Raw genomic sequence first — 22,063 nt, forward strand, 5'->3', positions numbered from 1 at the left:
TCTTTCTGTTTAGCTTAGAGATAAACTTGTCATGGTTGTTACAGTCTCAGTCAAGTCAAGCCTTTAGTCAGTGGGGCCCAGTACAGTAAGTTAAGGGAAGCTTCTGATTCTCGTGCAGGGTTTGAGTGCAATCAGTCAGCCACTTGGAGACTCTTTCCTCATAACAGCTGAGGAGCTGAATGTCAGACAGCCCACCATCTGACGAAGAGAGAGGCAGTAATTAAGGGAGATGAATGTGGGTGGTACAGCTTTTTCTGTTGATGCAATTAGATTAAAAGTGGGAAGATGTCCCAAGTGACTGGGCAGCACAAGAACATGCAGAGTTAGTGGTGTGGGAGTTTTGATGGGTGAAGGTGAAAGTAGTATGATTTTGCTTGCAGTTGTGAGTGTGATAAAGCATGAGCCTTTGTGGGCAATAGTTGCTGGAGCAGCAGCAGTGAGAGTTAGAGGCGTGGAGATATGATAGATATGGCAGGTAGACTATTATCAGAATGACAATAGATTGGGAAAGAGGGTGGTGCTTTGAGATCTGGGTGCACACTGGTCATTGAAAGTAAGCATGCAGGCGCAGCTGGCTATGTTGTCTGTTGGCCTTCATAGCAAGAGGATTTGACGTCAGGAGCTGCAACTGTATAGGACATGGGCAATACCCATATCTGGACTATTGTGTGCGGTTCTGGTCATTTTATTTGAGGAAAGATGTTCTGATTATTGGGAGAGTGCAAAGAACATTTCCCAGACTGATTCTCGCGATATGGGATTGACATGCAGGGCATGACTGAATTAGTTAGGACTATATTCAGTCTGTTTTAGACATATGGGGATGCATCTTATAGGAAAAAGATTAGATAAGGTAGCTATAGATGGGCTCAATGATCAGGGAGTCCAGAATGAGAGGTCAGAATCTACGGATATGGGGTAAGCCTTTTAGGACTAAGACGTAAAGGAATTTCTTCACTGAGTGGTAATCCTATGAAATTCTCTGCCCAAGGAATCTGTTGAGGCAAAAACATTTTGAAGACTTTCAAAAAAGATGCAGCTATAGTTCTTAGTCCTAAAAGGATGAAAGGATATGGGGCAAAACAGGGACAGGATACTGAGTTGGACGAACAGCCATGATCATATTGAATAGTAAAACAGGCCCAAAGGGCCAAATGGCCTACTCCTGCTCAAATATTCTTTATACACTCTGGGCCTTCCTCTTGACAGCTGAGACTGCAATGACTGGGGCGACGTCAAGCCAGACTGGCAGGATCTAGTGTAGTGGCCTCCTCTGGATTTCCTGAGGAAGGAGGACATGCCTCCTCAGTACATTCACCAGGACGTCAAGGTCCTTGTTCACAAAACAGGTTACCAGTTTCCCATTGTCTGCCGTGTCAGGACAAATGTCAAGAACCATGCTGTGTGATTCTGACTTGTTCGGGTGCACAATGGCCATTCAAAAATGGTCTAATGCCACAGATGCCGGTCCATTCCTAGATGTCCCAGAAGTGGCAAGTTGTTAAGGCTATGGCATATGGTAGAATAGGGACTGGACTCAGACACAAGGCGCTCCATGGGATCGGGATAGTCTGTCAAGTTTAATAAGATGTTGCAGGGAAACTGCTAGGCTCACATTGAGAGAAACACCATGAGACTTGATGAAATTGGCACCAAGCCAAAACAAATGTAAGATTCAGCTCTATCTCAGAATCTTTTGGTCATTAGACGTCATACTGTGTCTCACTCACTGGCCTGGTCTCATGTTTAGCTCTATAATTCTAATGTGAAGAGGCTTGGAATGTTTTATGACCTTAAAGTTGTTCTGTAAGTATGTACTAACCTAACCTACCTAATTAACACCACTGGTAATGTACCTTCTGTTGACAAATGCTCTCAATGAATCTTGAGGCCAGGCAGAGATTATTGTTGAAAACTTCCCCAGATTCTTGCCTGTTCTTGGTGTGACCTGGGTTACTTCAAGGCCAGAAAATGTATTAGCTAGTGGCTTTTATTACAACCTTTTTTTTTAAAGCATAGCTTTTTATTGCAATGGCTAGCATTTCTTGTCCACCATTAGGTGTCCTTGAGAAAATTCTTGTTGCCTGCATTATTGAATTGCTGCATGTCATCATGTGCATCCATGTTGTTCTTAATGGAGTTCCAGAATTTTGACCCAGCAACAGTGAAGACTGGCAATAAAGTTCCGAGTCAGAATAGTGTGTCAGTTGGTGTTGTTCCCATGCATCTGCTGCCCCTGCCCTTCGAGATGGTAGAGGTTATGTGTTGGAAGTGATGAGCTTGGTGAGATTCTGCTGTGCATCCTCTATATGGTACACACTTCTACCCCTGTGCTGGAGGGAGTCTGTACTTAAGCTGGTGGTTTCAGTTGCTGGTGAAGCGAGCTGCTTTGTTCTGAATGATGCCAACACTGTTTAATTGTTACTGGAGCTGCACTCATCCAGGTAAATGAAGAGTGTTCCATCATACTGCTGAGTCATGCCATGCCACTTGCTTTGAGTATTCAAGATTTGCAGGATATGACATCCAAATTGCAACATTGACTGTGACAGGCACTTTCTCGAATTTTCTCATCTGAAAATCTTGCATTTGTGCATATTTCCCATCATGCAATATGTTTGAGTTGTTTGTTTGCACTTGGGGCTTCCAAACTCCAAGACTGTTCTCTAGAGTCCTGACAATCTTGCAACTGCTGTCTTCCAGGATATTTGTTTATATTTCTTCACAGAGAGAATTTGAGGATTGAGTTCTATTTCTGTAATGTGAATTCACTTTGCTGTAAAACACATTGTTTTTTAAAGGTTCCACAAGCTTCAGACTCTAAAGAGGTAGTTTGCAGCTAGGTAGGCTAGTTTGTGCAATGCCACAGCAATGAACATCAGTTGTATCGTCCTCGGCACATTAGACAGGATAACAACATTCATTTTAAATAACAGGGCTGGTATTCTTGAAATCCACATTCGAAGAAAGTAGAGGTAACTTTTTAATTGTTCATCATGTTGCTGAACAAATGACAAGGGAGGAAGTTCGTGTAACAATGGTCTTGCTAGTTGGGAAGACAAGGAGCAAAGGTGCATATAGTTAGGAGTTTTCAAATATGAGGCAGCAAGTTGTACAGTAGCAAGATGAATGGAACAGAGGAATAAGAGTGTGGGAATGCTATCATTGCCTTTGGAGGGTTAAAACTAATCTAAAAGTCATGAACTAGAATGGTCATTCTGCCAAACCTTGTCTTTTCTCATTTTCTAACTCTCCCAACTTCATAATCAGCTGGATTATCTATAACTTTACAGATTTTCCAGACATTTATCAAGTTTGCATGAAGAAAGTCCTTCCAATATCTGATAAAGATTTATTTTTACTACTTTACGTTTATGACGTCTGTACACACTATCTTTGTTTGTTTTAAAGTAATATTGAGGACTTACCTTATCTAAACTATTTGACACTTTAAAATCTTCACCAGCACCCTTGTTAACAATGCAAGAAATTGAACATCTTTAAAAAGACTTTCCTGTTAATGTGGATGATTTGGTAGAGATGATGTATAAATTATGAACAATAATGCAACCTTTGCTTCTAACCAGTGTACACACTGAAATATGAGGAAATAACGTTGTCCTATTTTGTCACCTCTGTATGTTACACATTAAACAAGACTGCCGTAAAGTCTTGTGTCCATTAACCACAAACCCATTGCTCATCTCTTACCAGGCAAACAGTTTAAAGATTAAATCCTATTCACTTTCAAATAGGTACTTATTGAAGTGGTAAGGTACTCAACTTACACCCCTGCAGCATTTGGCTAACTACTTCATTGCCTCTAGCATATAACTTTAAACATTGAAGAGTTGCTCTACAAAACCAATATTCACTCTTGCACTTTAGTCATGTTCCCTAAGAAAGTTTATATGGAGTGGTGGGACACAGGAAAAGATTTGTTCTTGTGGACCTTAAATTTATCATTTCAGTACTGGAGTCAACAACTAAAAATGGGAAGTTTGCCAAATCCTGCTCATTTCAATGAGAGCCACATAGAAGTGTGTGATTTCCATCTCAGAAATGATGACTTCCAAAAGGGATGCAATTCCATTCTTTGTAATCTCTGCGAGGAAATATCACAGAAGATTTTTAAGATTTGGCACTAAATAATCATCAGGGCAGGGTGGAAATTCAGAGGAGGAAAATCTTCGTACCAGAGTTTGCCTGATTTTCCTTCCATTTAAATTAGTGAGTGTAAATTCAGACAATATCTCTTCCAAGTGTGCAATCGTCCCTAGCAAAGAGATTATATAATAGTAAAATCGAAATGCAAAGATGTATCTGATAATTTGGAAAAAGAATTTTACATGAATGTTTCTCCTGACCCCACCTTCAAAACCATAATATTTGAAATTTCTTGCAATTTTTCACTGAATAATACTGTCGCCAAGTGTTTCAACATTTTACTGATTGAAATGCCCATATTTTTAACGACTGGTATTATTTGTGCATTATGACGGCCATGGGTGAAACAGTTGCTAACATGTTAAAGTAGCACCCTTAATTTGAAACCTCATACCAAAGGAACTTAATCAGACAAAAATCAATACGAGAACAAAAGAGATATTGCAAAAGGATACTACAATCTTAATTATCAAGGTGGATTTTAAGGAGAATGTTAAATGAAAAAAGGGAAATAATAAAGATGAAAGCATGTCATTCCAGTGTTGAAAATCTGTCCACCAATGTTATACTAAACATACAAATAATGCTACATTTAACATCAGAAAGAATCTTCCTTTATCTGAGCAAAAGGGACAGGATCTTTAAATTTCCTTGTAATAGCTATCATCCTCCACCAACATACATTTTGCAATAAAAAATGATAAAATCAGAGACAGTTCATTGAGCTTATTCAGTTATACAGATCCTTATTTGGAGCATTTCCACCTAATTCTTACCTTTGCGACCAGCTCAGTTGTATTGGTCTACTCTGTTAAACCTCACATTATCTGTTCGTTTTTAAGTGTTGTTATTGAATAGACATTCACTGCACTCTGATATGCTTCACAATTCACAGTTTTATTACCTGGAATATGTTAAGTGACTTGAAATAAGCAAAAAAAATCACTTAATTTCTGGACTTGTAAAAATTTCTAACTCATCTTGTCTATTATAGATGGTTTTAAATGTGTTGTAGCTGAAATACTCGAAGCTTGTATTTCAAACTGGGCTTCTTGTGGGACAACATACGACAATACATATTCTGTACAAATTTTCTCAGTTGCATATCCAGAGAATATATACATTTTATATATAGATATGCAGAAAATAAAAGTGATAAATGCTTTGTCTAAAACTAAAACTAGTGACTGAAATTGTTCCATGAGTCAAAAACTGGGCAGCTTTGACATGGTGATATTTCTCCAAATCTAATACAGAATTATTTGCGCTATTACATGAACTGTTTGCTCCCTTATGTAATTAATTCACTTTCTTGAAGCTTTCACTGTTGATGTAACAAAGAAACCAAGAGAAAAGAAATATTCTGTTTGCTTAAAACGCATACAATCAAAGAAATAAGTACTTTTGAGATCGTATACCCGGTATTATTCATATTTTGTTTGTATTTATAACCAGTACCAGAAAATTACTTGGATGAATGATCAGGAGTTCAAAATCATAAGCTACGGTAGTATTCTTCTTCTGTCCCCAGCTAATCTAAAAATGACCTGCTGACTAGCTCCAAGGGTGCCTTGGTATAAGTCATTTGCTACACAGATTGAGATTTTTATTCGAGAAGTATGGAAGAAAATGGAAGTCACTGCAGGAATAGGAGGCCTTCTCCTTTCAGCATGAAGCATGGTTTCCTTATTCACTCCACTCTGTTGCAGACTCAAAGAACAGTAGCTGGGTTACAGCTAGTGTTCATCACACGATGTCAATCACTGTCTCTTAACATTTGTGAGAGTAGATGTCTTTATTCAAAGACAGCTGGGCAAACCAGGGATACAGAGTAGTAGTAAGCAATTTGCTTAGACTGCAGAAAACAAACAAGGGCAAGACATTGAAACCAGCCCTTCACATAAGGATATAATGGGTTATAGTGACCTTTTGCTACTCCATTGAATTCCATTCTCTGTTACACAAAAAGCTTTAGTCCCTGTTGTCAATTTACTTTAATTAGTGGCATAATGCAGATAAGAAAATGAACTTCGCTTATGTTCCAACTATAACTGTGTGCCAGCACTTAAGTATTACTTATTAAAATAACTAGGAAACAAGTGAATCTATCCTTTCTGAAAAGGCAAAAGGAATACATCCCTAACAATAGCATAACCAAGAAATGGCATTATCTCGAGACTGATGAGATTTGAGAGTCAAAGACGTCTTGGTAAATAGAAGACAGTGCACTTTGAAGAACCTTAAAAAGAGAAACAGGTCCCATAGAAAGAGATCAGAGGATAAATAAACAAGTAAATGGCTTAAAGTAAATAACTACATTCCAAGGATAGAATGACTAAACATTTCAAAAGCTGTAGAAAACCACACCGATCGAACACTTTTTACATATTCTGAATTTTAAGTAAAATTTCATCTTATGGTTTTCTATAAGTTCAAGCAGAATACTCTGAGAAATGAATAAAATAGTCTTTTGATATAAATGATCTTAAGTTTCTTTCATTTTTTCTCCCGATTCTCGCCTCTTCTTTACAGCTCTGATGCTTGCTGTGACACAAAACATTAAGTCCTTCAGAGCTGACCCAAGTACCCAGTGTGGGTCCGTGAGCATTGGCATCATAAGCTCACCTAAATCTGTCCCACCTAAAATGGGAGAAAACCAGAATTGATGTTTGAAGCCAAAGTTAGTTCCCCTCACTCCACCTTCCTAAAGTATCCCATCCCTGCCTGGCCATGCCATCGGGGCCCCCGGATGCTGCAACATCCTGGACTTAGCTGGACCTGTAGGCTCCAGCACTTAGATTGAATGGCTGCTTTTATTCCAGAAGTTACCACCACTCCTCATGGTGCAGCTGGGACTGCAGAGGAGCCCACTGAGATGGGATGTTATTTTCCCCCTGTTACTCTTGAATCTAAGGTAACTGAAGCCAATTGTAGCACCCTCGCTTCTTGGCCTAATGAATTAAATAGCCTTGCCTAGACCAGTAATCCATTTTGGTAACTTTTTAGTTCTTTATTTCTTTGGAAATTACTTTGCCCACGAGGGAACTCCGCTTATTACTTTTAAGAAAAACGCAACTCTTTCAGCACCTTATTTCGGTATGAGGTATTTAAATATAGCATTATCCTTTCTTAAAAATGCATGAATCAGTACAGCGCTCTGTTTTATGACAGATGGAACATATATTAGGAGGAAGAGTAAGTCATTTGGTCCCAAGGACCTGTTCTGCATTTTGAGAAGATCATGATTGATCCAGTGGTGGCTTCAACTCCACCCTCCTATGTATTCCTGTTGAGTCCATGTTTGTCAAGAACTTTCCTACCGCTGTTTGCAAATATTCAGTGACTCTGTCTCCACCGTTCTCTGAAAAAGTTGAACTTGATTCATTTTATTTCATGTAAAATGGTGAATTTGATCCTACTTTGCATACTTAACTGTTAAACAATTGAAATAATATAATTGACCAATAATATCTTGGATCTGTCCTGAATGCTGAGTGTGAAATATAATCGATGTACATCAGCAATAGTACCAAAAGAATAGCCTCCCTAATATCAGGCGTCATGGTCAGCTTCTCCATCTACAGTTAAATGCTGTTGAGAAGACTTCCCCAAAACAAAGAAGTATTTACCATCATAACATAGTGTGGAGCTGGATGAAGGGTCTAGGCCCGAAACGTCAGCTTTTGTGCTCCTGAGATGCTGCTTGGCCCGCTGTGTTCATTCAGCTCCACACTTTGTTATCTTGGATTCTCCAGCATCTGCAGTTCCCATTATCAGTATTTACCATCACTTTGTTCATTTTCATTTCTTTCTTTGTAGCATGCAAATTGCTGAATTTGTTCCAGTAGTTAACTTTGAGAGTTTCAGAAGCACTTTTGAGTTTGCATTCCCTCCTTGCATTTAATTTTAGAAAGCTGTTCCCAAAAGAAAGTAATTAGAACTATTTGGGACCAATTTTGGTTGTTAAAATTTTGAAGCTATTGCTTCGTTGCTCTTTTCAGAATTTGATTGAAACATCTGTATTTTTAATGCACCTTAAAAAAACACAGGTAAAGCAAGTAAACAATAACTATTTGTAAGTACATGTTAGCAGCATTATTAGTGTCATAAAAAATAGTAAGAACAGGTCAGAGTTTTGATTAAAAGTACCAGTGAATAAAAATGTATACATTTTAACAGCAACCACAAGACCATTAAAAGTCTGTTTTTCTGCTTAGATAATTGAAGTGAATGTGTAAATGCATTTAAAAGTGACCAGTAAATTCAAACAGTGTGACAGTCATGCAATAATTTGGCTAATGAGAATACTTTCTGGCTCTTTATTGTGAGTCAGCAGCTCTGATTAAAGAATATGTGCTGAACGTGTATATGCTATGAGAAACAATATCGATATCAAATTTCAAGTTTTGGATAGATGTGGAGTTGATTAGAATACCAAATCAAAATTAAAACGTAAAATTTCTTCAGCTTTCTCAGTTTGCTTCCTTTATTAATCCAGTCTGTTTTTATTCCTGTTTGTTCATTTGATATCTATATTGTTAATCATTGCAATTGAATCTTCCAAATCTAATTTCAGTTTTTTTTTCATTCATCTCAGGATGCTGCAGAATATGCAGACCTTCCAGTACGCCACAATGAAGACCAACTGAATAGTGATCTGGCTAAGCATCTTCCCATTGAAGTAAATCCACATTCGCTTGACAGTGCACACACCAAAGCCCACCTGCTGCTCCAAGCACATTTTTGCCGAGCTGCCTTGCCATGCCCTGATTATGCTACAGATACCAAATCTGTACTGGACCAGGCCATTCGAATCTGTCAGGTAGGAAAAACTAAATATTGCCAAACTATTCAAGATGTCATTCCTACCAAAAGAGAAATTGCAAGCTCAAGCCATTTCAGATCTTTTATAAATGTGTAAGGGATTGTTTTGGCTCATTAAGTTTGAAGATGGTGTGTTATTTTACACTTTGCATTTTGCCGTGCAGTGCAGATACGTTTGATCAGTTTGTCTTGTTTGCTTTTGTGACCAACACAGGTTTATTTTGTCAGGGTCGCATACAAAAGCAAGAATGCTAAATTTAGTTTACTGTCTGATTACTTGGTTTTAGGTTAGAACACAAAGTTAATGCATCTGGATGTTAGAAATGATGAAAGCACAATTAGTCAACCAGGTGGCTGATTTGTTAGAGTTTCTAGAAGAATGTCAAAGGAGAATGCAGCTCTTTTCTTTCCATGTGTTGTTATTATTAAAGTTAGATAAGTGGAGCAAACAACAATCAGACACTGATTAAGAGTGTCTGCACACAGTTTTGCAATGCTGCCTTTACATCTTTAACAAGTTCCATGTTTAAGGTGATGCCAAAGCAGTATGCTTTTTAAGTTATAGATTCTCCAACGTTTTTCTCACCTGACAGAGCTGTGTAATTTAGATTTGTAAAACAATATACTGGCGCAAGTAAGAAGGAGCAAGTCGCTTTCTTTTATTGATGTATTGAATTTACATTGTGAACTTATACTTTGATTTTAGTGGTAGTGCAACCACAGCTCCAACAGCAACTTGTGCTTGTGATGATTATTAATCCAAGGCAAATGAGATAAGATTATGAGGCAATAAACAATATCCAAGCACATGTTTTGAAAACAACTTAATGCCATGCGCTGCCTTTAACTTTGAAAAATGTCTCGAGGCACTTCACAAAAGCATAATAAGAAAACAAAATTAACTTTCCAAACATAGATTGGGACTGCATAACGTTAAGGGCTTGGATGGAGATGAATTTGTTAAGTGCGCTCAAGAAAATTTTTTGCAAGTGGTGGAGTATGTTACAATAACATTTGAAGGGCATCTGGATGTGTATGCAAATAGGAAGGGTTTAAAAAGATATGGGCTAAATGCTGGCAAATGGGACTAGATTAATTTAGGATATCTGGCTGGCATGGATGAGCTGGACTAAAGGATCTGTTTCTGTGTTGTATATCTCTATGAGCAAAGAAATCAGGACAGTAGATTTAAATGCTTGGCTAAAGAGGTCTAGTTTACAGAGAGTTGAAAAGAATAGAAGAAAATGGAGGAGAGGAAGGGTTTTGAGAAAGAATTCTGGCCTGTGGAGTCTGCTGCTTGTGTGACAACATTTGACACAGAAGAACAAAGGACATTGCTGAAGCCAGAAAATTTAAAAATCTGACACAGGAGATTTCTCTTTGAATTCCAATTCAGAGCAATCCCTAACCAGAAGCCAAATTGTTTGTCAGCATTAGCAATGTTCTTCTTGACCAAAATAACCCTACCTAGCAAATTATAAAACTTTTAAGCCTATCGCAGATATTTTGCCAGATCTGATTAGAGACAACCCAATGTAGATTTTGAACAGGTAAAATAAAGAATGCAAAACCATGTTACAGACCTTTTAATCAAGAATCCAAATGTAATTTAATGTTGTAACAGATTATGAGGTTGTAAATATTTCTAAATTGAGTTTTGTCCCAAATAACATGGTTGCAGATGCTATTTTGAGAGTTCAAAGACCAACAAATGATATTGACACCTTTAAAGCCAAGTGAAAATATTCAGTTTTAGTAGACTGTAAAATGGCAGTGTCAATGTATTGAAGTTTGGTTTGTTCTGAAATAACAATTGTTTTTACCGATGTACCATGTTGATGAAGTGGTTATGATATTGAATTTGCTATATTTTGAATACAGTTACAATCAAAACTTTAGCATAGTAAAACTTGATTTTGTGATGCTGTTTGATTTAGAAAACAGAACTGTCAGGAAAATTTGTAATTTCTTTTAAGATCTGTGTAATCTGTCATTGTTTTTAATGATGTTGGAAATGGGATTTTTAGAGTTAGGCCAGGAATGAATTGTTATTTTCTAAGACATAAGATATATTGCCAGGAAGGAAGTTGAGAAAAAAATTGTGTGACTGCTAGACACAAAGGAAAGCTACAAGTAGAAGAACTAGGTTGTGAAGATTATCAATGGACAGATGCAGACACAAAAAGAAGCAGGCATAGAGAAAGCAAAACACTGAACCCTTGTGAGTAAAGAAAGAAAATCACTGTCAAAAAGAGGTCACTTTTCTGTTTGTCAGTAAAGAAAACGGAATCACTTGAAAGTACTGTTCAAGATAAATAAAAAGGCCTGAGACCTGAAAGATATTTATCTCAGATGCGAAAGCACTGAGTACTTTTCCAAAAGCGAACTGGGGAATAGCAGTTGGTCAGTTGAAGAGGAGCTCTGGAAATCTAACACCGTTAGGACTATCATGACCCGAGAGGTAGAGGGTTCATAGAGTGTGCATTGCCCTTAACTTGAAGGTGAAAGTTGTTGGGTAGACCTTCAACCTACCCTGCGTGAAGAGTGCAGCATGTTGTGTAACAGTGTAACTACAGACTGCCACACGTTTGTCCGGGGGATGCACTTACTTCTGACTGCATAAGATGTACTTTTGTTGCATAATTTTAAATCTAGCTTTTCATTTGAGGTATAATATGCCTGTGAAAATGTTTAATTTATTTTCATTTTGAGTTTTGTTAAAATAAGTCACAATAAGTGAATATTTTTCATCTTCTTAAATTGGGGAGTGATTTGATAAATTTTGATTTACAGATTCCCCCCGTGGAAATTGTAAATATTCACAAAGCGTTAGGATTACAGGAGCAGAAGTTATGGGGATATTTTAATACTGAAGAGAACCAATCTCTTGAGAAATTTTAAAGCAAGGATTACATTTGTATTTTGAGGGACTGGGCTACTGAGGCCAGAATGATGAACAGGCGAGGTGATGAATGTTAACAGGGGTTTGGATGAAGACATTGTGGGAGGATGGACTGGTGCAGCACAATAAAGGCATTCAAGAGGCTTTCTGTCGTTGGTGGACTGACACACAGATGGGAACAGTCAATGTTACAGATGTGGTAGTGGGTGATCTTTGTGATTGTGATGGACATTGATATAGAGCTCAAAAAATATAACTTAATTTACATACATTTAATCACCCATGACATTGTCTCAAGCCAAGACCAACTTCAGCTCCGAGGTGATATTCAGTTAGAGTGTTTTGAAGAATTAGGTAAAGAAGTGCTGTATGACTCAATTGCTATTTTGAAGACAATGGTTTTACGTTTCCATTGAATAATTAAGAATAAACAATTTCAGGAAGAATATAACTTATTTTGAACTGTAATTACACCTTCCTCCCAGTGGTGGCAATGCAATGCTTCCATTTGATAAGATGTGATTATAACCTGAGAAGGTTACTTCATTTTAAATTTAGATCATTAGAATTTATTGTGGAAAGTGTTGAGAAAAAGTAAAGTCTATAAATATACATTGCTAAAAATAGACATTAAATCAAAGTTTCTTGCTTTGCATTCATCAGGATTAAAATGTAGTGAAACCAAAGTTAGAAAGGGAGCAACAGTTTAAACACCATGAGAAGAGGGTGCAGATTGTTTAGACTGTGATTGGCATAGAAAAGTAGCAGGAACTACTGACTATCAATCTTCGTTAACTGATTAAATTCAAACCAGGCAAGTCCACTTTGCCTGGTCAAGACTTGCCATGGGAATGGAGCAGGGATTGCCTGTCAGATTTAAAAGGGAATTTGTGACATAGTACATGAAACCAGATAATAAAAGCAATGTCACAATTCAGTAATATCCACACATGAAGAATGAATGAATGATGAGCATAAAAGAATGGATTTGAAATATAAATTGCAGTTGCTAGATTTACTACATACAGTGCAAACATGACTTATTCATGTATTTTGTGTTAGAGTAATCCCAAAAATATAAATGAAGAAGCTAATTTAATGAAATATTACGTTGTAGTATTCAGAAGACTTGCCACATTACACTTTCTTTTTTTGAAAAAAAGCATTAAATGATCTCAAAGTAAAATACTTAGGAAACAGGAGATCTGAGATGCTACAAAAAACAATGGATTTGTTTTATTCCTTTTGGGAATGTGCATGTCTCTAGTAAGGCAGGCATGCGCTTTCTATTGCATATTGTCTTTGAGAAGGAGGTCATGAACTATCTTCTTGAACAAGTGCACCCAGTCTGGTGCAGGTAGCTGATAAGACGGGAATTCAAGATTTTGATCCAATGACAGTAAAGTAACGTGATGGAGTTCGAAGTCAGGCTGATGTGTGATTTGCAGGTGGTAGTGTTCCCGTGTATCTACTGCCCTTCTCAATGGTAAGGGTCACATGTTTGATAGGTACTGCCAAAAGAGCCTTGCTGAGTTGTTGCAGTGCACCTAGGGGAGGCGAGGGCCTTGTGGTATTGTCATTGGACTGTTAATCCAGAGACAGAGATAATATTCTGGGCACCCAGGATCAAATCCCAACACGGCAGATGGTGGAATTTGAATTGAGTAAATATCTAGTATTAAGAGTCTAATGATGACCATGAATCCATTGTCAGAAACCCCATCTGGTTCACTGACATCCTTCAGGGAAGGAAACTGCCACCCTTAACTGGCCTGGCCTACATGTGACTCCAATCCCACAGCAATGTGCTTGATGCTGCTGTCTGGACAATAAATGCTGCCTAGCCAGCAACACTCTCATTCCGTGAACGAATAAAGGAAAAAATCTAAATGGTCAGGCAACATCTGTGAAGAAATAAAATTAATATTCCAGGTCAATGATCTTTCATTAGAAAAATAATTTATCTGGGATTCACCATGTTGCCAATTCTAAGTACTCTTTGCTATAGCCAATTTCCTAAGGGCTTTTGTGGCCGAGTGATAGTGCCCATAACACTGAGACCAGAGGTCTAGGTTTAAGTCCAATCTGATCCAGACAGGTGTAGTAACATCTCTGAACGGATTGCTTGGAAAATATTGATATCAATTTGCTATGCTGTCTGAACCACACTTGGACTTTCCAATATCTCAAAACTAAAAGTGGATTTAAATTATACTCAGTATCAGGAGAATACTGGATTCAATACAAAGTCACTACACAATATTGGAACCCCAAGAAAATGAATAATTCTGAGGAATTTCCCAAGGATGTTGTAGATATGTGGTCTAACTCAAACTCGTTTTCTCTCAATTCATCAAATCTAAGACGGTTTAGTCTTTAAAATGCAGACTGTGCATTATAACTGGTTGTAAAGTCCACATAGCTCGAACTGAGAGCATGATCCAATGCCTCAAACTACTGCCTTTTATGGCACAGTTTTATGCCACTGAGCTGTTTAATCACAGAGACTGTAGATTGGAGTGTGACTTTAGAACTGATAGTAAGAAACATCTCGTGCTTTAATTTTTAAAAAAAGCTAGTCATTAATGTTAAATGAAAATAATTTCTATGCTGGTCAAAGATGCCGTCAATGAATTTAACCATTCCAATTAGCTGAACCCTGAAGTTTGGTCATTGCTCGCAGCCTTGCCATCTTATGTAATGTCAAAACAGCTAGAGTCGGATTGCTGTGTCCCTTATCTGAATCAGTCTGCTTTGATAACGTGATTTTGACTCCTCACGTACTACTTATTGATGAAAATATAGAAGTATAATAAACCAAAAGTGGAGCAAAAGCAAAAACCAAACATAGAATTTATTTCAAATACGAAAAGTGGGAATCAGTTTAGCTTATGTTCCCCTTAACAACAACAAAAAGGTTATAGACACTACAAATACAGAAATTGTATTAATTTGGGAGATTCTAAACTAATTGAATAATTTCAGTATCTAAGAACCTAAATCTATAAAGCATCATCCCTTTCTATAAGACCTCCAAATCTTCTTGAGGCATTAAAAGCTAATGGAAATTATGCATCATTTTCCCTTTTAATCTATTACACTCAATGCTGAACTGCATTATGGTAGAAATTGGCATCTTAGGAACTAAGGAAGAGGTCTATTTTGGAATCAGAGGAAAGGCTAGAGATGTAGAATAGTTAGCATAATTTACAGCCAGCTGCAGTGACATGGAAACCAAGTACCTCATAAAAGATGTGTGTGCAGGGCTTTCGAAACTGCTGTCCAGGGAATCGCCTTGTTTATCATCACACAGAAAAGCTGAAGTGCAAGCTTACGTATCTGCTACTAATTGTCCATGCATGTCCAATGCTTATAAATGTCTCTTTTCTGTCAAACTGTGAAAATCAAGCTACTGTTGATTCATGTGGCCTTTAACTCACTTCCCAGCACCCTTTATTCCAACAAAATCCTTTGACGTTCCTAACTGTTCACCTTCATTTATCCAACACTCCTACTTCAAATATTTGCACACGTGCATAATATTTATTGTGTTTCTTACATTTCTTATTCTTAGAAACTGTACAAGTTGCCATTGTAAAAATACTGATTCAAGTCACACATTTTGAAGTTAGCATCTTGGAAACTTAGAAAGGAATTTATTTTGGAAAGGGAGAAAAGATAAAGCTTTAGAATACAGGACATAATTTACAGCCAGAAATTACTTACTTGAGGATTTGCCAGAAGAACTCAATGCAGTGGAACAATAGGGATTTCAGCAAAGAAAAATTTGCAGAAACTAGGTACTCTATGAAAGGAAGGAGGGACATATATCCTGTAACCTCAGTTTACAAATATGGTGAGCCACAGCACAAAAAACAAGCAAAAAATTATATTGTCCAGATGTATATACTACAAGACAAGCCACCCTCCTCTCACCTAATCCTTAGCTCTGCCAGTCTAGAGAGAGAGAGAGCTCTAATGCTGTCTCCTGGCCATACACCCATCAAGAAGAACACCTTAAGCATCTAGATCCTTTCATGTTATATCTTTGTTTGGCCAACACAAAGCATTTGATTAACAGTAAAACACCCACACATAATACAAAATTGAAACTTTTGGAAGTACTCAGTATACCGAGTAACATTTGGAGAAAGAGAGAGATGCAGTGTTGAACGTTTTAGACAAATGATCCATTTATCAGATCTGCACATATTTAAAAATGTAACAGTTTTCCCACAAGGCAGTGATAGAGGGAATGAACAGAAAGTACAAAAGGAAAGTTTGTGATAGGGTCAAGGACAAAACTGAAATGACAAAATAGATGATGATAAACAAAAGATGAAGGGATAAGAAAGGTTCAGTGGGTATAAATGGGAAAGCAGAATCAATGCTAACAACTGATATCATGGGCAGTTGAAACTGTGGCAGGTAGTTTAGTGATGGTGAGGGCAATAATGTTATTCACAGGCCTAGTCTCATAGATATGACCTTAGGACTCAGAAGTGATGTTGCTGAGCCTTTGTGACATACTTGAAATTTCCCATACAGGATACATTTTGTGCCATTGCTACTTTGTGTTTTCGATAAGTGGTGTTTAATATGAACACGTACTGATTCATCAGCTTTAGGAGGGCTCAGGTTATAACACCATTAAAAATAGGAGCAAGAAAGGGCCAGTGACCCCTTGAGCCTGTTCTTTCATTCAGTTAGATCATGGCTGATCCAGTTGTAGCCTTAAAACCATTTAACTGATTGTCTTCCAGAGACATTCACTCCTATGTTAATCAGTGTCTTCCCAAATCAACGCTTGATGCTGGAGCATAATTCTAAAACACAGCCTTAAATATATTCAATGACTCAGCCTCCATTGCTGCACAGAAAGGAGAATTCCAAAGTCTAACAACATTTGAAGAGAAACTCCTCCTCATCACTGTCTTAATTGGGAGTGCCTTATTTTGAAACTATCTTGCCTAGTTCTAGATTCCCCCACAAGAGGCAACACCCTCTTAGCACCTAACCTGTCAAGTCTCCCCCAAATCTTGTCAGTTTTAATTAGGTCATCTCATTCTTTTAAACTCCAATGTGAATAGCCCTGTCCTGCTCATTCCTGTTTCGTAAGTCAAACCTTCATCCTAGGAATCAGCCTGGTGAGCTTAGTCTGAATCGTTTCCAATGCAACTATATCTGTCCTTAAGCAAGTAGACCAAATTTGTACTCCAAGTACGATCTCACTAATAGCCTCAACAATTTGTAGCAAGAATTGCCAACTCTTATACTTCATCATAAAGGCTAACGTTCCGTTTGCCTCCCTAAATTTTGAATGCCAACTTTCTTGATTCATATACAAGGACACCCAGAAAGCCCTGATTTTCTATTCTTCCTACCAAAGTGGACATCCTGTCAAATTCCCACTATCCTCTTAATACCTAAAGATACCATTCATAAGTATGAAGATGCAACTTTTCCACCACTATCATCGATCCTCTTTGTTATTTCATCAGAGAATTCTATCTGGTTAGACAGATATGATTTGCCTTTTAAAAATTCCATGCTGGCTGTACCTTATTAACCTGTACTATTTGAAATGAGAATTAATTTGTACTTCACACTGATCTTTAATCGCTTTCTTGTTACTGAATTTAGAGTGACTGGAGCTATTTGGTTTATCCCTCCCTTTTTAAATTGGGAATTTAACCCTTACGAACTTGTTTGTCTTTTTAGCATTGCTGAATGCTCAAATCATTTCAAACCTATTTATCACAAACCATGCAGAGGTGAAGTTGATGAACAGATATCCTCTTGGGCTGCAATGATTTATGTTGTCCCCTCTTCTTTAAAACAAATGGAAAAATGTTACCATGCCAACCGAAAACAATATTTATTATGTACCAGGAATAGTGTTATTTTCTTTCCCAATAAACCAAGAGGCTGACTGAGTGGCAGTAGGTTCAAAACTGAGATGAGGAAAAACTACTTCTCTCGGAGGGTAGTGAATCTGTGGAACTGACTGCCCCAAAGCGCAGTGGAGGCAGAATCAATCAACTGATTCAAGAAAGAAATAGAAAAGTTTCTGATGAAAAGCAAAATAAAAGGCTATGGGGAACAGGCAGAAAAATGGAGTTGAGACCAAGATCAGATCAGCCATCATCATGTTAAATGGCAGAGCAGGCTCAAAGGGCACTCCTAATTCTTATGCTCCTACGTTCTAAGATTAACATAGGCTGCATTAATAATGCATTTTTTGTCCATGGGTAGGAAACCTGTCCCAGTAGTTCTTTAAATCTCCAAGCATTGTTTTTGCTTTACAAAATGAAATAACAAATACGTAATACCAACACTAAGCTGGAGCTGCTATTGGATTTATTCTACAGGAATATAATGAATTGTGCTGGGTTTTTACACTGGTTTGGATTAACTATGCACTGGATCTGTAAAAGTACTTTCAGGCTGATATATTTTAGCCAAGCCACAAAACAGCATTGTGATTTACTTATTTTTAATGGAATTAACTATTGTAAATTGTTGTTAAGAGTTGTCAAGAGTACATCATGTCCCTTCTTCAGAAGAATGGAGTGGTCAACAGGGTCTCTTTAGGATTAAGTTGGCTTAAAGATGACGCATGGCATTCAAAATACAGAAAACATCCACCTTCTGGCAGCGTTGATGACCTATTACCTGAGCCTGGCAATTCTGCACTGTTCTTAGGCACTGTTGTGTGCCTGTGTCATGATTATGTCTAATTTTTGTGCATTCACTCACGTATGGTCTTGCTTTTATTCACAAAAAGGGCATTTTCCATCAGTGTAGTGTTACATCATGTATTTTAGAAATGTTCACAGCCTTTCAAATATGCTCTGCAGTTGAACTAAATTGCCATTGTTATGGTAGCAAATGTGGCAATCATTATCAATCTGTGCAAGGAATTCCAATAAACAGCTTTAAGAAACCTCTTAATCTATTTTTGTAGTGTCAGTGAAAGGAAGACTGTCGTCAGAATTTAGAAAGAAGCCCCTGCTGCTGCTTAAATAGTATTATGAAATCTATGTTTTCCATCTGATCTGCCTAAACAAGTAGACAGTACTTCATTCAAAAAAACACCTCTGGTAATGCAGCACTCCGATATCTGACAGGCAATCTGTGCTCCATTCCCATGGCAAGTCTTGACCAGGCAAAGTGGACTTGCCTGGTTTGAATTTAATCAGTTAACTAAAGTTAATAGTCAGTTGTTTCTGCTACTTTTCTATGCCAATCATAGTCTAAACAATCCACACCCTCTTCTCATGGTGTTTAAACTATTGCTCCCTTTCTAACAAGCTTTAAAGATGCATTAAATAGGGAGAGGGATGAGATTGGAGGTAAACAATAGCATATAGGATAGATCCCAAAGAGAGAGAAGAGCAATTGGATCAATAAAGGAATTGGTAACAATCTGGCTAGGACAGTGAATAATTGTGAATTGGATCTGTTAGTGATTAACAGTAGGTAGTGTATAATGGCAGGTTATGTGGTAACAAGGCCTGGTGTGTGGGTTAGGGGGCTAAGACATAGAGTTTAGGCCCTAAAATTATTGAACTTGATATTGAGTCCAGAGCACTGTAGGGTCCCCAAGTGGAAATGAGGTGTTGCTCTTCCAGCTTGCATTGAGCTTCACTGGAACACTGCAGCAAGCCAGAGACATATGTTGGCCAGGGAACAGGATGGCTTGTTAAACTGGTAGGCACTGGTAGCTCAGGGTTTTTTATGCGAGCACAACATAGATGTTCTGTGAAGCTGTCACCCAGTCTACGCTTTGTTTCCCTAATGTAAAGGAAACCACACTGTGAGCAGCAAATGCAGTAGACTAGATTCTGGGAAGTATAGGTGGAGTGTTGTTTCACCTGGAAAGTTGTTTGGGCCCTTGAATAATGAGGAGGTAGGAGGTAAATGGGCAGATGTTGCACCTTCGCTAGTTGGAGGGGAAGGTGCCATGGGACTGTAGGGGTGTTGGGGGTGAAGGAAGTGTGGACCAGGGTATTGCGGAGGGAACAGCCTCTGCAGAAGGCAGACAAGGAACGGGAGAGGAATATGTGTCTAGTGGTGGCATTTCACTGAAATTAGCTGAAATGGTGCCTGATGATCTTCTGCATGTGAATACTGGTGGGATGGTAGGTAAGGACAAGGGGAACCCTACTGCTGTTGCAGGAGGGAAGAGAGGGGGGTGGGGGCAGAAGTGCAGGAGATGGATCAGACCCAGTAGAGGGCCCTGTCGACAACCGTGCTGGGGAATCCTCGGTTGAGGATGAAGGTGGACATTTTGGAAGCTGTCTTGTTGAAGTTGACCTCATCTGAACATGTGCGACAGAAATGGAGAACCGAGAGAATGGGATGGAGCCTTTACAGAAAGCACAGAGCGAGGATGTATAATCTAGGTAGCTGTGGGAGTTAGTGGGTTTTAGAGTGGATATTAGTGGTGTCTATCCCCAGGACTGGAAACAGATGTCGAGGAAGGGAAGAGAGGAGTCAGAAATAGACCAGGTGAAAGTGAGGGCTGGATGGAAATTGGAGGTGAAATTGATTAACTTTTCCAATTCCAGACAAGAGAGGAAAACTGCACCGATGATATCATCAATATATCGGAGAAAGCGTTGTGGGTGGGGGCCAGAATAGGACGGGAACAAGGAATGTTCCACATACCTAATGAAGACACGGGCATAACTGGGACCCATATGGGTACCCCTGGCCACCCCTCTGACCTGAAGAAAATGAGAGGAGTTAAAAGAGAAATTGTTGAGAGTGAGGACAAGCTCAGCCCGCGGAGGAGGGTGGTGGTATTTGGGAATGGTTGAGGTCTCTTTGTTCAAGGAAGAAGTGGAGAGCCCTCAGACCCTGCTGGTGGGAAGTAGACATGTAAAGGGATTGCAGGTCCATGGTAAAGAGGAGGAGGCTGGAACCTGCAAACTGGAAGTTTTGGAACAGGCATAAGGTATCAGAGGAATCATGGATGTATGTGGGCAGGGATTGGGCCAGGGGAGAGAAGACTAAGTCAAAGTTGGAAGAGGTGAGCTCTGTGGGGCAGGAGCAGGCTGAAACAATGGTTTTGCTCAGACAGTCCTGTTTTATGGGAAGCGAGCTATGCGAGGCTGAGGAGCTATCAGCTTGGAGGCAGTGGGGGGAATGTCACCAGATGAAATTAGATCAGTTACTGTAGTTGATCAACTGGCCTGATGGGCCATGGTTCGGGTAAGACAGGGGAAGTATCTAAGAGCTGTTGCTCAGCCTCTACAACGTAGTGTGCCAAGCTCCAACAGCTCCGTCCTTATCGGCAGCCTTAATAACAAAGTTAGATTTAATTATTTTCTTAATTTGTTTCTGTCAACATATGTGTAATAGATCATTCCTGCTGCAGAATTTTTGTGTTCTACATATAATCGAGTTCATGTTGAGAATATTTTTACTTTAAAAAGAGATGTTGATTTGCGTGCAATCATATACAGTCAATATCTTACTTGTTACACGCAGTCAAAAGTGATATGCTGTTTGATACAACCCACAAGTCTTTGGAACATACAACCTACTCGCTTACCCTCAAGAGACAATAGGTACAGGAGTAGGCCATTTGGCCCTCTGAGCCAGCACCACCATTCATTATGTTCATGGCTGAAAACCCACAATCAGTGTCCTGTTCCTGCCTTATCCCCATAACCCTTGACTCCACTATCTTTAAGAGCTCTATCCATCTCTTTCTTGAAACTATCCAGAGAGTTGGCCTCCACTGCCTTCTGGGGCAAAGCATTCCATATATCCACCACTCTCTGGGTGCAGAAGTTTTTCCTCAACTCTGTTCTAAATGGCCTACCCCTTATTTTTAAACTGTGTGCTCTGGTTCTGGACTCACCCATCATCGGAAACATACTTCCTGCCTCCAGAGTGTACAAACCCTTAATAATCTTATACGTCTCAATCAGATTCCCCTCTCATCCTTCTAAAGTCAGGTGTATACAAGCCCAGTCGCTCCAATCTTTCAACATATGATAACCCTGCCAAACACTGAAATTCATAAACCACATTTCATTTTTGTGTGAATGACAAACATTTTTTTTGGCTTGATGACAACATCCTAAATGCTACTTCTGTTGCTACTACATTGTAACAAGATGAAATAGCAAGCTTCACCTGGTGATCAAATGTTTG

General features: G+C 38.6%; 1 protein-coding gene across 1 annotated transcript in view; it reads left to right on the forward strand.

Moving 5' to 3' along the window:
- ascc3 (activating signal cointegrator 1 complex subunit 3) overlaps window positions 1–22,063 on the forward strand; it is a 507,536-nt gene that overhangs the window by 446,147 nt on the left and 39,326 nt on the right. The window contains exon 38 of the mRNA XM_059645261.1: window positions 8,765–8,989. Coding sequence (XP_059501244.1) covers window positions 8,765–8,989 — 225 coding nt within the window. The remainder of the gene's footprint in view (window positions 1–8,764; window positions 8,990–22,063) is intronic.

The sequence above is a fragment of the Stegostoma tigrinum genome, chromosome 4, assembly GCF_030684315.1.
Source record: "Stegostoma tigrinum isolate sSteTig4 chromosome 4, sSteTig4.hap1, whole genome shotgun sequence".
Classification (NCBI taxonomy): Eukaryota; Metazoa; Chordata; class Chondrichthyes; order Orectolobiformes; family Stegostomatidae; genus Stegostoma; species Stegostoma tigrinum.